We start from the raw sequence: 13,236 nt of genomic DNA, 5'->3' as shown, positions 1-13,236 counted from the left end.
CCAAGCAAGGAACATGAGTAGTTTCAGCACAGCACCACTGGTCAAAACATATAATAAACTGACTTTTTGTTTATAACAAACTAAATGTCTTTACTGTTACTTTTGATAAATTGAATGCAACCTTTAATGCAAAACTGTCAATTTCTTTAAAATCTCAATCTTACCGATCTTAATATTTGAACAGTAGTGTAAATTTAAAAGGAAATGTAAAACTAAATAGAAAAAGGCTCAGAGTTGAAATGTCTTGTAAATCTTAAAATGGTTAAAATGGTTGTAATTCCGGAAGTTACATGACGAGAACCAAGTATTTTCCATAAAGAGAGTCTATGACAAATGAGGTGAGCGCAGTTTTAGTAGATGTTCGTCCTGGCATCCATCTGTCCATTCTTGACCGACTTCAGCTCAACTGTTCATTAAACTGGATGAAAGTAGCTGCCTCTTGCTCTTACTGAACACACATTAACACCCAACTAGGGATCAAGATACAGCAGCGGGCCAAACGAGCAGAATCAACAGCCCTAAACAGCACCGCACACAACAGTCACTTAGATAATAGCCTGGCCGTCCTCCAGAACAGACGCAGCCGAGTGTGTGTGTATTACTGTGCGTTTGCAGTGAGCAGAGAGAAGCGCTTCATTGTGCCAGGCCTGAGGGGTTGAAATCAATCTGGCAGGGCTGAGATCATGTGAAGGACACCATTATCAGCCAGCAACAAGCACTATGCTCTCCACTGTAACCTGCAGGGAGATACAGTGAGCATGAGAAGCCTTTCTATCCATCAGTAGTTGTCGTCTAATTCAAGACACTGTTTTAACAGCTTGAGACTGTGTTACCCAAAATCCACTAGTCTTAGCCTCAGATAACCTGTTCACAGACTGCTTCACGCATATTCAGCCAAAGCTGGCAAAAATCACTGGTTCCAATCTGATTGGCTGGCTTTATGCAGTATCTGGGAGTCAGAGTGCATAGGTCTTTATCAGCTCAGCAGAAGTGATGTTGGTTTGTTACCAGCATATTTTTTTCAGAAAGATCAACTAGATTTGCTGTTGGCAAGGTTAAAAAAATGTTTGAAAGTTACTCAAGAGTTAAGTTTAAAACAAAAAGAAGTAGGACAGTGCATATGTACAATATATTCCTGGTTTTGTAACGATACGTCAATGCGTTTATAAAATATAGCATTGGCTGACATGGGAAAATTGGGTATCATTCGACTCGGCATGATGCACAGAATCTAAAGAGACCAGTTATGTGATTTTGGGCCAAACCATTCAGAAGTTTTAAGCTAAAATATATTTTTTTATATCTCTTGACAACTAGGTGGCACTGTGCCAAAACTTTGCAAGTAGCCTCAGGTCATGCTTGTTATTACACACACCAAGTTTGGTCCCAATATGCCAAACCATTGCAGAGACATAGCCTCACATCCATTTTTGCGTGCTTTTCATGGAATTTGTTTGCACGTTATTTGAGAACGGTTCAACTAATCAACTTGATTTCAATAACTTTTTGCTAGCATGGCCTGAAGATGATCTGAGCCAATTTTGGTAAAAAAAAAAAAAAAAATCAGACAAACCGTCTAGGATGAGTTTGAAAAAGTAGGTTTTTCAAACAATTGAAAATAGAAAAATTTTGATTTTAGTGATTTACAGTTCAAAAGTTATTAGCATAAAGAAAGTGAAATTTTGGACAAGCAGTGACGCTATAGAGTTTGAGTTAGAGACTCCAAACTTGTTATGGTTAATGTTGAGATTGTCCTCTATCAGTGTGCCAAATTACACAACTTTCCCGCAAGTGGTTCTATGGGCTGCCATAGACTCAATAGTGGAAGAAGAAGAAGAACGCCAACCGTTTCAATAGGTGCCTTAAATATTTTTATGGGTCATGCCCCATAATAATAATAATAATAATAATAATAATAATAATAATAAAACACAAAGACTTGGTCTGGTATTTTGCATCTGTCATAACTAATACAGCATTATCTTTATCATTATCTAAGATTTTGGCAAAATGAATTCAATGAAAGGAAACTGTCAACGTTTTAAAGAAATTATTAGTTATGTAACACCTCATGTATGCATAAATAACAAATGTATAATGGTGCTTGAATCTATTAACGGCATCAACTTTTTTTGCTTCTTTGCTTTTCTTAATATACAATGTTATAAATGACTACCTTATGCGGTGTGAGAGAGAAAAATGAAAAGAGCGATGCAGTGAGCAGAAATAAAAGAGGATGACACCAGTGTCTATGTTAGTCACAAGAGTGGAAGTAGACCATCTGTCTGATGCACATAAACACACACACTGTACACACACAAACATAAAAACACACACATACATGCAGAAAGTTTCTTGAGCAGTGGAAAAATGTAAAAATTTGTGAAGAAATGAAAGTTATAAAAGTCTTCCGGTTCTTGGAGCTGAAAACATTGCAAAAGTTGACCTTATAGTAACAGTTATATTGTGAAACACCTGCTCATCTAGCTGCAATATACAGTATCATTGTGCATATGCATAAATCAGCACACGTCTGCTCAATAAGAGGCCTGATTTGAGCTGTCTTTCATGTCTATGACACACAGTGTGGAGTACATTTTTGCCTGGAAAAATAACAAAAGTTGATGAATACTAATAGTGAAGCTTTGCTGAAGCGAGCGCCACTAATTAGAGCATGAGCAAATGTGTCTGAGAGAGTCTGACAAAGCTGGAACTGAGCAAAGATGGAGGACAGGGAGAAAGAGAGAGCGTTACCTTGTGTCCAGCGGCGTTTACTATCTTGTGTGTGGAGAAGGGAAACGCTTCGTTGCTGAGGTCGGAGTCTAGGACTTCCTGCAGAAGCTCACGACTGTCGACACACAAATCACACACCTTACTGTCAGAACCTTTTACAGTCAGCATAGAACCAAAATCAATAGCTTATAAATCAGCATCAGCTTTATGAGTTTTAAAAGTTAGTGACTCACTTTCCTAATGTAATTTAATACAATTTAATAATTACTTTAATTATTTAATTTTATTTTAAAATGTAATTTATTGTAATGTAATTTAATCACATTTTAAATCGTATTAATGTTATACATGAATTCAAAAATAAAATAATAATAAAATGATAAAAAAATAAAATAAAATAATTAGTACAATTACAATAAATACAATGGCCCCAAAAACATTTGGACACTTAAAGTGTATTTTTTTAATAAAAAAGTGCATTATTATATGTAAAAAATTTTAATTGAATGTAATTGAATGATTTAACTTCATTGTACTTAAAATTGCATTTATGCTATAAATAAAAAATAACATAAATAATAAAAAAATTGTAAAATTACAATAAATACAAAATAGGATAAATACAGTGCCCCCCCCAAAAAAATAAATAAATAAATGAATAAATAAATAAATAAACAAACAAATATATATGTTTTTTTTTTCATTTAATGTAATAAATTGTTTTTATTTAATCATGTTATAAAATTACATAAAAAAGTAAATCAATAAAAAAACGTAAAGTGTAGTAATATATTTAATTTTCATTTATAATTTTTTTTTATTATTATATTTAATGTAATTAATTTTTTTTTAAACCTGTAGTAATATATTTAATTTAATTTAAAAATAATAATAACAAAAATAATAAAATAATATATAAAATAAAATAGCCCGATAAAGTATTAAGACATGCTAGATATTAAATATATATATCAATACTGTATATAAAAAAATTGGCATTTTAAAGTAACATTTAATTTCAGAATTAAAATAAATAAATAAAAAATCTATTAATAATGTGTACAATTAAAATAAATACTGTAAAGTGGTCTGAAATGTACTTGAACACTTAAGCCAGACTTAAAACGTATAAAATGTCACAGCATCATATATAAAAATCAAACAAAATGGCATTAATGTAGAGAAAAGCACACTTTAAGCAGCAAATTAACATGAGAGCCTTGGTTATCATTATACATTCTTTATGGAAAGCGTGTATCGCCATTAACCTCTCCATTTCATCAGGTCAGCCATCAGCCTCTCCCTCCCATTCTCTCTCTCCATCACTTTTCCTCTCCATGAGATCTTTCTATTTTGGGTCTGCAGCCCTCGTCTGACCTGCGCTTTCAATGTGATTGTGTGTGTGTGGGTGTGATGGACTTGTTCTAGCTGCATCATTTGGGGTGACAGCAACAGCTTGGCCTGTTTTGCATTAGCATGTGTGTTAACAAAAGCAGAAGGAGGCCTGACGGATGTTTGCTCACGAATGCGAGTGTGTGTTGGGCTTCATGCTACATGTATCGCACACTACAGTTATCCTGCAGCAACAGCCACAGACAGGAAAATAACATCTGTGTGGGCAGAGCGAAGAGACGAAGAAACAGTTTAAAAAGCTGATGGAGGACAGAGATGTGATGCATGAGGATGGAAATGATAAAGGTGGAATGCCATGTTTTCGAAGGAGCGCATCATTTATGTGTGTGTGTGTGTGTGTGTGTGTGTGTGTGTGTGTGTGTGTGTGTGTGTGTGTGTGTGTGTGTGTGTGTGTATGGACAGCCTTGACGTGATTAAGGGAAGACTCCTCCCCTCCACCCACTCAAACATCACTCTGTTCACTGAAGCACAGAGGCCAACAACCACTCTAATTATACAGTGTGTGTGTGTGTGTGTGTGTGTGTGTGTGTGTGTGTGAATCTAATTAGGCGCTCTGCTTCTCCTTTAGCGGTGTCAGTTAAGCAAGGATCAGATATAGTCTTAATGAAATCACTTTTCACCACAGAGCACAAATGATGAGAAATAGAGTGAGGCGGCGCTCAACCAAAACGCTCTGGAAATCATGACGTGCATAACATTTATTGATGTCGCTTGAAAGTATATTTAAGAGGTTACATTAAAATGAAGAGATTAATATTCAACTACAGAATATCAGGTTTAAATATATTCTGCACGTTAATAATAATAACTGAATATATAGCTGCAAGCAGCGACTACCGGGGTTCAAGCACTTAAGGCATTTAAGCACACAAGAACAAAAAAATGTGTTAACATGGCTGTAACCACCTAAATCATAGATTTAAAAAAACATTTTTGCCAAATACAGGTAATTTGCGATAGAAATGTAATGTGAAAAATGAAAATTTGATGTTTATCTGCTTACCCCCATGGACGTAACTGACTTTTAACTCAAACTGTTGCAGTCTGTCAGTCATATAATGGCAGTCAATGGGCTCCACAGCTTTGAGAGTAAAAAAAAAAAAAAAAAACTGACGATACATTTAGGTCTTAAAGGAACACCCCCCCCCCCCCCCCCGAGTTAATAAGTTGAGTTTTACCGTTTTGAAATCCATTCAGCCGTTCTCCTGTTCTCGCGATATCACTTGTAGCATAGCTTAGCATAGATCACTGAATCCTATGAGACCAATAGCATCGCGTTCAAAAATGACCAACGAGTTTTGATATTTGTCCTATTTAAAACTTGACTCTTCTGTACTTATATCGTCTACTAAGACCTGCAGGAAATGTAAATGGACGCAGCAGGCGCAGTAATATCATACAGAGTCTGAAATTCGGTCACAATTTCAAAAAGCCGGTCACATTGGAAGCTACCTAGCTGGGAACTAATTTCAGGCGCTGCGTGATATTACTGCGCCTGCTTCAGCCATATTACGGCAGCAAACTTCCTTGACTATTACGCCAGAATGGAAGTGTAGTTCCTAATATTATCGGCCTAGAAAATCGCAGCTTTACATTTCTGCCGGTTTTAGTACACGATATAACTACAGAAGAGTCAAGTTTTAAATAGGACAAATATCGAAACTCGTTGGTCATTTTTTAACGCGATGATATTGGTCTCATAGGATTCAATGATCTATGCTAAGCTATGCTAAAAGTGATATCGCCAGAACAGGAGAACGGCTGAATGAATTTCAAAACGGTAAAACTCAACTTATTAACTCGGGGGGGAGTTGGAGAATGAGCCTATTTCCAAAAAAAAGTGGAGTGTTCCTTTAACACACAAAACAATCAGTCTGTGCAAGAAACTAAACTGTATTTATATATATGTGACCCTGGACCACAAAACCAGTCATAAGGTTAAATTTTACAAAACTGAGATATATACATCATATGAAAGCTCAATAAATAAGCTTTCTATTGATGTATGGTTTGTTAGGATAGGACAATATTTGGCCGAGATACATCTATTTGAAAATCTGAAATCTAATGGTGCAAAAAATCAAAATACTGAGAAAATCACCTTTAAAGTTCTCCAAATTAAGTTCTTAGCAATGCATATTACTAATCAAAAATTACATTTTGATAGGTTTACAGTAGGAATTTTACAAAAAATCTTAATGTAACATGATCTTTACTTAATTTCCTAATGATTTTTGACATAAAAGAAAAATCAATAATTTTGACCCATACAATGTATTTTTGGCTATTGCTACAAATATACCCCAGCGACTTAAGACTGGTTTTGTGGTCCAGGGTCATATATATATATATTAATGCTCTGGCATAGTAAACTCAAGCAATCTGTCACGCGTATACTTCACTTATTGTGTACACAGTGCAGAGAGATTGTGAGTTCGACGGCTACTCAAAATGGTAATTACTTGTGCTTTTCCTGATTGTTGCAACCGATTAAAAACTAAAAGTTTCTTGCACAGACCGATTCCTTGGTGTTTTAAGACCTTAAAGGTCCCATATTGTACACATTTCTGGAGGTTTATTTTAGTTGTTGATGTCCTTAAGAATATATATTTGCGGTATAAGTGCCAAAATCCATCTCAATATATTTTTACAGCTCCTTTTTTAGGAGCTCTGTCAAAAACAGGTCGATTTTGGCCCATCTAATTAATATTCATGAGCCTCTCTTCTGATTGGCCTGTTGTTTTCTGAGTGACGCACAAGCAGGCCAATCACAGGTAACTACGGTCATGTATCGTTGTAGCCGAGCCCAGAGCAATAGAGAGAGCCTAGCTTGCTGATACTCAACAGGATATTTCAGAATGATCATTAATGTTGTTTCTTTTTCAAACACCGAATGCAGTAAGCTACATAACTGTTGCTTTAGTAAAGCCCCTTTCACAATGCGCGCTGATTCTGGAAAATTACGGGAACGAGCGCCGTGTGAACAAAAGCCAGAACCATAAAGGCAGTGTTGTAGTGATGATGCACGTTATCATGCGACTCTTCACGACGAAAAAATATGCGCAAAGTGGAATGAAGCGGCGATCAGACAGAGCCAGCTCCTCACTATCAGCGCTGAAGCACAGTTTGTTCAGGTTAGTTTCAGTTTAGTGAAACGTACACGTCGCATTACATCTCACATCCAACCGTCACATGTCTTTATGGGTTGTGTGTAAAGCACGCACAGATTCCGGAAAACAACTGTGAATGAACCAAATTAAACAACTCCGGAACAAATCATGGGACACATCGCTGTGTGAAAGAGGCTGAAGTTGACGTGCCACTGGTCTCTTATATTCAGGTTGTTCTGAAGCCTGTGCAATGATGTAGTTTCGACATCTATAGACTGAACAGGGTTTTCTAGATCAGTTTTCGTGTTGTTGTTGCTTAGCAATGTTATGGACACGATATTGTCTGGGTTTGACAAAAGGAGGGTGGGACGTGATTGGTGCTGGGGTGGTGACTGAAGGCGGTGACTGAGTAGATCGGACGTCACATCGTTACGGAAGTCACAGCGGCTCGTGAAAATGAACAGCTACTTTAAGCAGGCTGTGTGCAGTTTACTGTGGATTGACTGTTTTAAAACTCATATGGTAGTTACATAGCCCCTAGACCTCAGTTATCATGAAAAAAGCCAGGAAATTTCGATTTTGACAATATGGGACCTTTAATGTATCGTCACAAGCCGCAGGGTTTAATTCAGTTTTGTCTGTGTACGTATTTTTGACTCTCAAAGCTGCGGCTCCCATTAACTGCCAATATTTGACTGACAGACTGCAATGGTTTGAGTTAAAATTCTTCGTTTGTGTTCTACTGAAGAAACAAAGTCACCTATATCTTGGATGCCCTGGGGGTAAGCAGATAAACAACCAATTTTCATTTTTGGGTGAACTACCCCTTTAACGCAGGGGTGTCAAACTCAGTTCCTGGAGGACTGCAGCCCTGCAGAGTTTTGTTCCAACCCTGCTCCAACACATATACTATGCAGTTTTCAATTAAGCCTGAAGGACTTGATTATTTGGATTAGGTGTGTTTAATTAGAGTTGCATCTAAACTCTGCAGTGTTTGACACCCCTGCTTTAATGTTTACAACAGTTATAGTGCCAGCTATAAAACTTTGCAAGCTGGTTTAGAATCATTTGTCACATGTGCTTACCAGGTTTCGTAAAGTTTTGAGGTTTAATTTAGGTTTTATAGGCTTTTGGGTATATTTGGACAGGCCCCTTTTCTAAACATTATTATTATTATAGCTTTACCAAATGGTGAATTCCACACTTATTTTGATAATACTTAAATAGAATTGCACTGTAGTGTTTTTTTCCAGATTGTGTGAAAAACCTAGGACTAGTTTCACAAAGTATTGATCGACAGCAGTGGTTCTAGAGGCAAAGTTTTTCGAAATGAGGAGGTCTATTGCATGATATGAATTGTGTATGTATGTTAGAAAAACGCCGCAATTTACAATCATTTACGCTCTTGAAAAATGCAGTATACCCTTGAAAGTGTTCGGTTTTTTTTAATAATTATTGGTATTCACTCTCCATAGAATCCTCCTGCACTGGTTTGGTTCCAATCGGGCAAAAGAACCTCGGACTAGTTTGCAAAAGTAGGTTTTATTCAAACAACACAAATTACACAAAAATTTGGCCAGATTATGAGGTTTTGTCCGGTATGAGCTAAGGATTTCAATGACGTAAGACACTTGAGCCTGCGACTGATGGTGTAGGAGTTATGAGCGATTTTGTATTTTTTGATAATTACTGAATTAGCCCTTGAAAAATGCAACATTATATTCAGTTTTCAAATTCAGGCTCTTAACACATCACGTTTCCTTCTGGAGCATCGGTGGGTGTTTGAACCTTCTGTAACAATTGCATATGAGTCCCTCAGTAGTCCTTAGTGTGAAAAGATGGATCTCAAAATCAAACAGTTATTGTTGGAAAGAGTTCAAATAAACAAAAATTTATTTTAACTGTTCAGGACAAACAATGGACTCATGAACAACTACCACTAAACAAAAAAACAAAAAAAAAAAAAAGACAGCTGTGGATCATTCAGGTAACAACATATTTAAGAATCAAGAGTATGTAAACTTTTGAACGGGGTCATTTTTATAAATTCAACTATTATTTTCTCTTGTGGACTATATAAAAATATAACATTATATATATATATAAAAAATAACTTTTTATTTTATTTTTAATAGCATTTTTTGAAGGATCCCACTGATTTTGGTAAAATACAGTACTTAATATTTTGCAGATTCTACAAGGTGTATGTAAACTTTTGACCTCAACTGTATATACACACACAGCAAATGCCTGGTGTCAATCTAATACAATCACATTTTTGCCAGTGAAAGGGAGAGACCAGAAATAGATCATTTTCACCGCACCAGCCATGCCACTATTATCCTTATTTAGAAAAGCGAAAGCATTTATTAATGATGAGAAGCGATGCACAAATCAACAACCTCACAGCAATTTCATAGCAAGCCTTAATTAAAGGTAGTTCACAAAATGTCATCACTTACATTTCTTCGCATCGTTCAAAACCTGTGACTGTCTTTTTTACGTAAAACATAAAAAGAGACGTTCGGTGGAATGTTCAACCTGCTCTCATACATACAATGAAAGTGGATGAGGACCAAAAATGAACAAAAACGAAAAAGTAATCCATGTGGCTTCTGCACTATATTCGAAGTGTTCAGAACACATACAGCAGTTCTGTATCCACTTAGACAAAGTTCTGTATCCACTTCGACAATTTGCTATAAACAACTGCTTCTGTGTTGCAGAGTAGAAAGACAGACATAAGTGTGAATACATAATTAGATGAATTTAAATTTTTGTGTGAACTACTCGTTAAAATTTTCTTTGTAGAAAACAACAAAATCGGACTGCATATAATATTCATCTACTGATTCCATCGTCTGAGTTCACTGCTAATCATCACCCTTTATTCAAGTCACTCCAGTACGTTACCGCAAACGCAGCTGCGGAAGCATGTCTCTACATGACGGTAAAGCATATATTCACACTTCAGGACTCAACATAAGCACACTGTCTCTTGCTCTGCTAACGCTGCATAAACCTCACTCCCGTATGACACCGGGATCATTTCAATATGCAGTCCTTCAGACACAATGTGGCTCATACTGTAGCATCTATACCCGAATGCTCTGTATCTCAGCCGGCAGGGCTATTGTTACCCCTAAATAACATCTAGACATCACAAACAACCTGATTTATGCTTAAAAACAAGGTTTCAGAAAAGTTGAGCCTGGAACACATCGTACTTGAGTAAATCACATTTTGAGAGAAGAAAGCGCAGTTTTCAGCATAATTTTATAATTCTAGTAAAATTATTAAGAAGGCCTCTCATGAATACAAGGCCAGCCGTAAAATCTCAGTAACACAGTGTTCTAGCATTTCATCAGCTGTATCTACACTTGGGCTGCGTCTCATTCCACTTTGTAGTTTCCTTGACATGAACCTGTATACTGTGAACACAAATTCAACCATTACTAAGAGAATTCATTCACACCACTGTTTCAATACAAGTTATGTATTTTCTAAAGAGTTCAGAAATTTGTATTTATTTATTTTTTCATTTAAGCTCAATCAAAAAAGCAGCCCTTACACAAAATATAGCAAAATATAGTAAAAATCTGGGTTCCAGTAAGACACTTCCAATGGATTTGCCTGTAAAGTTTGCTATAGTTTACAAAAAAAGATAAAACTTTACGATAAGTTGTCATATGTTAACATTAGTTAATCTATTAACTAACATGAACAAACAATGAACAATACATTTATTACAGTGTTTATTAATATTTGTTAATGTTTGTTTGTAAATATACACTGTAAAAAGTTTTCACCAGTTTCAACTTAAAAACTTAAGTTTAGCAGCTGCCATAAAATGTTAAGTTAAATCAACTTAAGTCATTGAAACTCACATGTTAAATCAACTAATTTGTATTGTAATAAGTTCAAATGACTTCTAGTTTTAAGCTGATTTAACTTAAAAACTTAAGGCAGCTGCTTAACTTTTTATGTTTTTATGTTAAATCTGGTGAAAACTTTTTACAGTGCAGTTGTTTATTGTTAATGTTAGTTTACAATGCTTTAATTAATGTTAACAAACACATCTTTTGATTTTTATAAAGCTTTAGTAAAGGCTGAAATGAATATTAATTAAGATTAATAAATAATGTATAAGTACTGTTCTATTCTTATGTAATGTTCAATGATGTAGTTAACTAATGTTAATAAATGAACCGTATTGTAAAGAGTTACAAGGCAATTTGACTGTAAAATAACTACCACTACTGACAAATTAATAAGAAAACCACACTTTTCAAGAAAAACATTTCACAAACGAGGTTTAAAATCGTAAAATTTTAAATTAATTTAAAGCAGAATTTAAAGTAACATTTAATTTCAGATTTAAAACAAAATAAGATCAATTGTAAATAATTAATATTAATAACGTAGGAATAATAATAACGTAAAATTCTTTAAAAAAACTTGATGAGAATAGAATAGTTAACTAATGTTAGCTAATAAAACCTTGTTATAAAGTATTACCAAAAAAATAAATAAATAAAACAAAAATTAAAAATAAACCTAAATATAAAATAACTTTTTAAAATAATATTATAATTTAGAATATTTTTTACATTTAATAAAAAAAAATATTATTATTTTTAGAATATAATAAAATAAGATCAATTGTAAATAAGACAAATGTAAAATGCTTAAAAACACTAACCTGATGAGATTAAGAATTAACTAGAATAGTTAACTAATGCTAGCTAATAAAACCTTGTTATAAAGTATTACCAAAAAAATAAATAAATAAAACAAAATATTTAAATAAATCTAAATCTATAATAAATTTTTTAAATAACATATATAATTTAGAATATTTTTTCATTTAATTCATTTTTTTTAAATGTTACAATATAATAAAATAAGATCAATTATAAATAATAAATAATAATAAACAAATGCAAAATGCTTAAAAACACTAACTTGATGATATTTATACTTGGCTTTCATAGATTATTAATACAGCTTTAAAATGTGTTCTGTTTAACTGTATTAGCAAAAAAATAATGACTGCCATATACATTTGTACCATGATTCACAAAAGACAAATGTCATTCAGTGTAAAAGAAGTTACACAAAATATCCTGCCAGCCATAAAGAAGCAAAATCATGAAGACGATATACATTTAAAAAAAGTAATTTTAACTCTTAACCAAACTTTGCTACTATCTTTCAAACCACTAGATCTTACCTATTAGCTAAAAGTTTTTAATTATTTAAAATATGATAAAATGTTTTATTTATTTATTTTTTATATTTTATTTTTTATTTACTATAATAAGTACAGGTCAGAATAAGTATGTTGTTTCATTTTTACATCAATATTTCTATTACGCTGCATGATGATGGAACAGTTTTTCACCCATATTTTGACGTTTTATTTTCACAAAAGTTATTTAAAACACTTTACTTGCATTTAATATGCTTTCTGACAGAAATGCACAAAAATAATTCACATAAAAACTGAAAAACAAAAACGTTAAAAGTTTAAACTATTCCTATAATTTCTCAGTAATATTAACATAACTGCTTTGAAGTCTGCTTATAATGTTAATCAACTTTTTTGCATCAAAAATTATTTTATAATTCATTCATAATTTATTATGAGTATTTATTAGAGTTTTGCAATCCACATTCAAAGCCTTTTTTTTCATTACAAAACACCTATAAAATAATGAGATCTCTGGTTTTAACAGAACTAATGCAAGTGCTTTTATAACTCTTTTATAAATACTTTTTAAATACAAAATTGTCCCAATTCACTTTCTTTCCATACATGACTCACCATAACCTTGTACTGAACCCAGAACATTCCTCTAAGGCATGACAACATTTAAGACAAGTGAACAAAGCGAGCAGCTGATTCTCACTGGATTTTACAGGTACGCTGCGTGAATCTCTTGAGAGCGAACTTTTGTAACAATGAACGTGAGATTTA

General features: G+C 33.8%; 1 protein-coding gene across 1 annotated transcript in view; it reads right to left on the bottom strand.

Annotated features, from left to right (window-relative positions):
• sardh (sarcosine dehydrogenase) overlaps window positions 1–13,236 on the bottom strand; it is an 89,446-nt gene that overhangs the window by 14,827 nt on the left and 61,383 nt on the right. The window contains exon 17 of the mRNA XM_073829308.1: window positions 2,755–2,848. Within this exon, the coding sequence (XP_073685409.1) occupies window positions 2,755–2,848 (94 nt within the window). The remainder of the gene's footprint in view (window positions 1–2,754; window positions 2,849–13,236) is intronic.

The sequence above is a fragment of the Garra rufa genome, chromosome 23 (assembly GCF_049309525.1).
Source record: "Garra rufa chromosome 23, GarRuf1.0, whole genome shotgun sequence".
In the NCBI taxonomy this organism is placed as follows: Eukaryota; Metazoa; Chordata; class Actinopteri; order Cypriniformes; family Cyprinidae; genus Garra; species Garra rufa.
The sequence above is the reverse complement of the archived record's forward strand: the minus strand, read 5'-3'. Positions and strand labels throughout refer to the sequence as shown.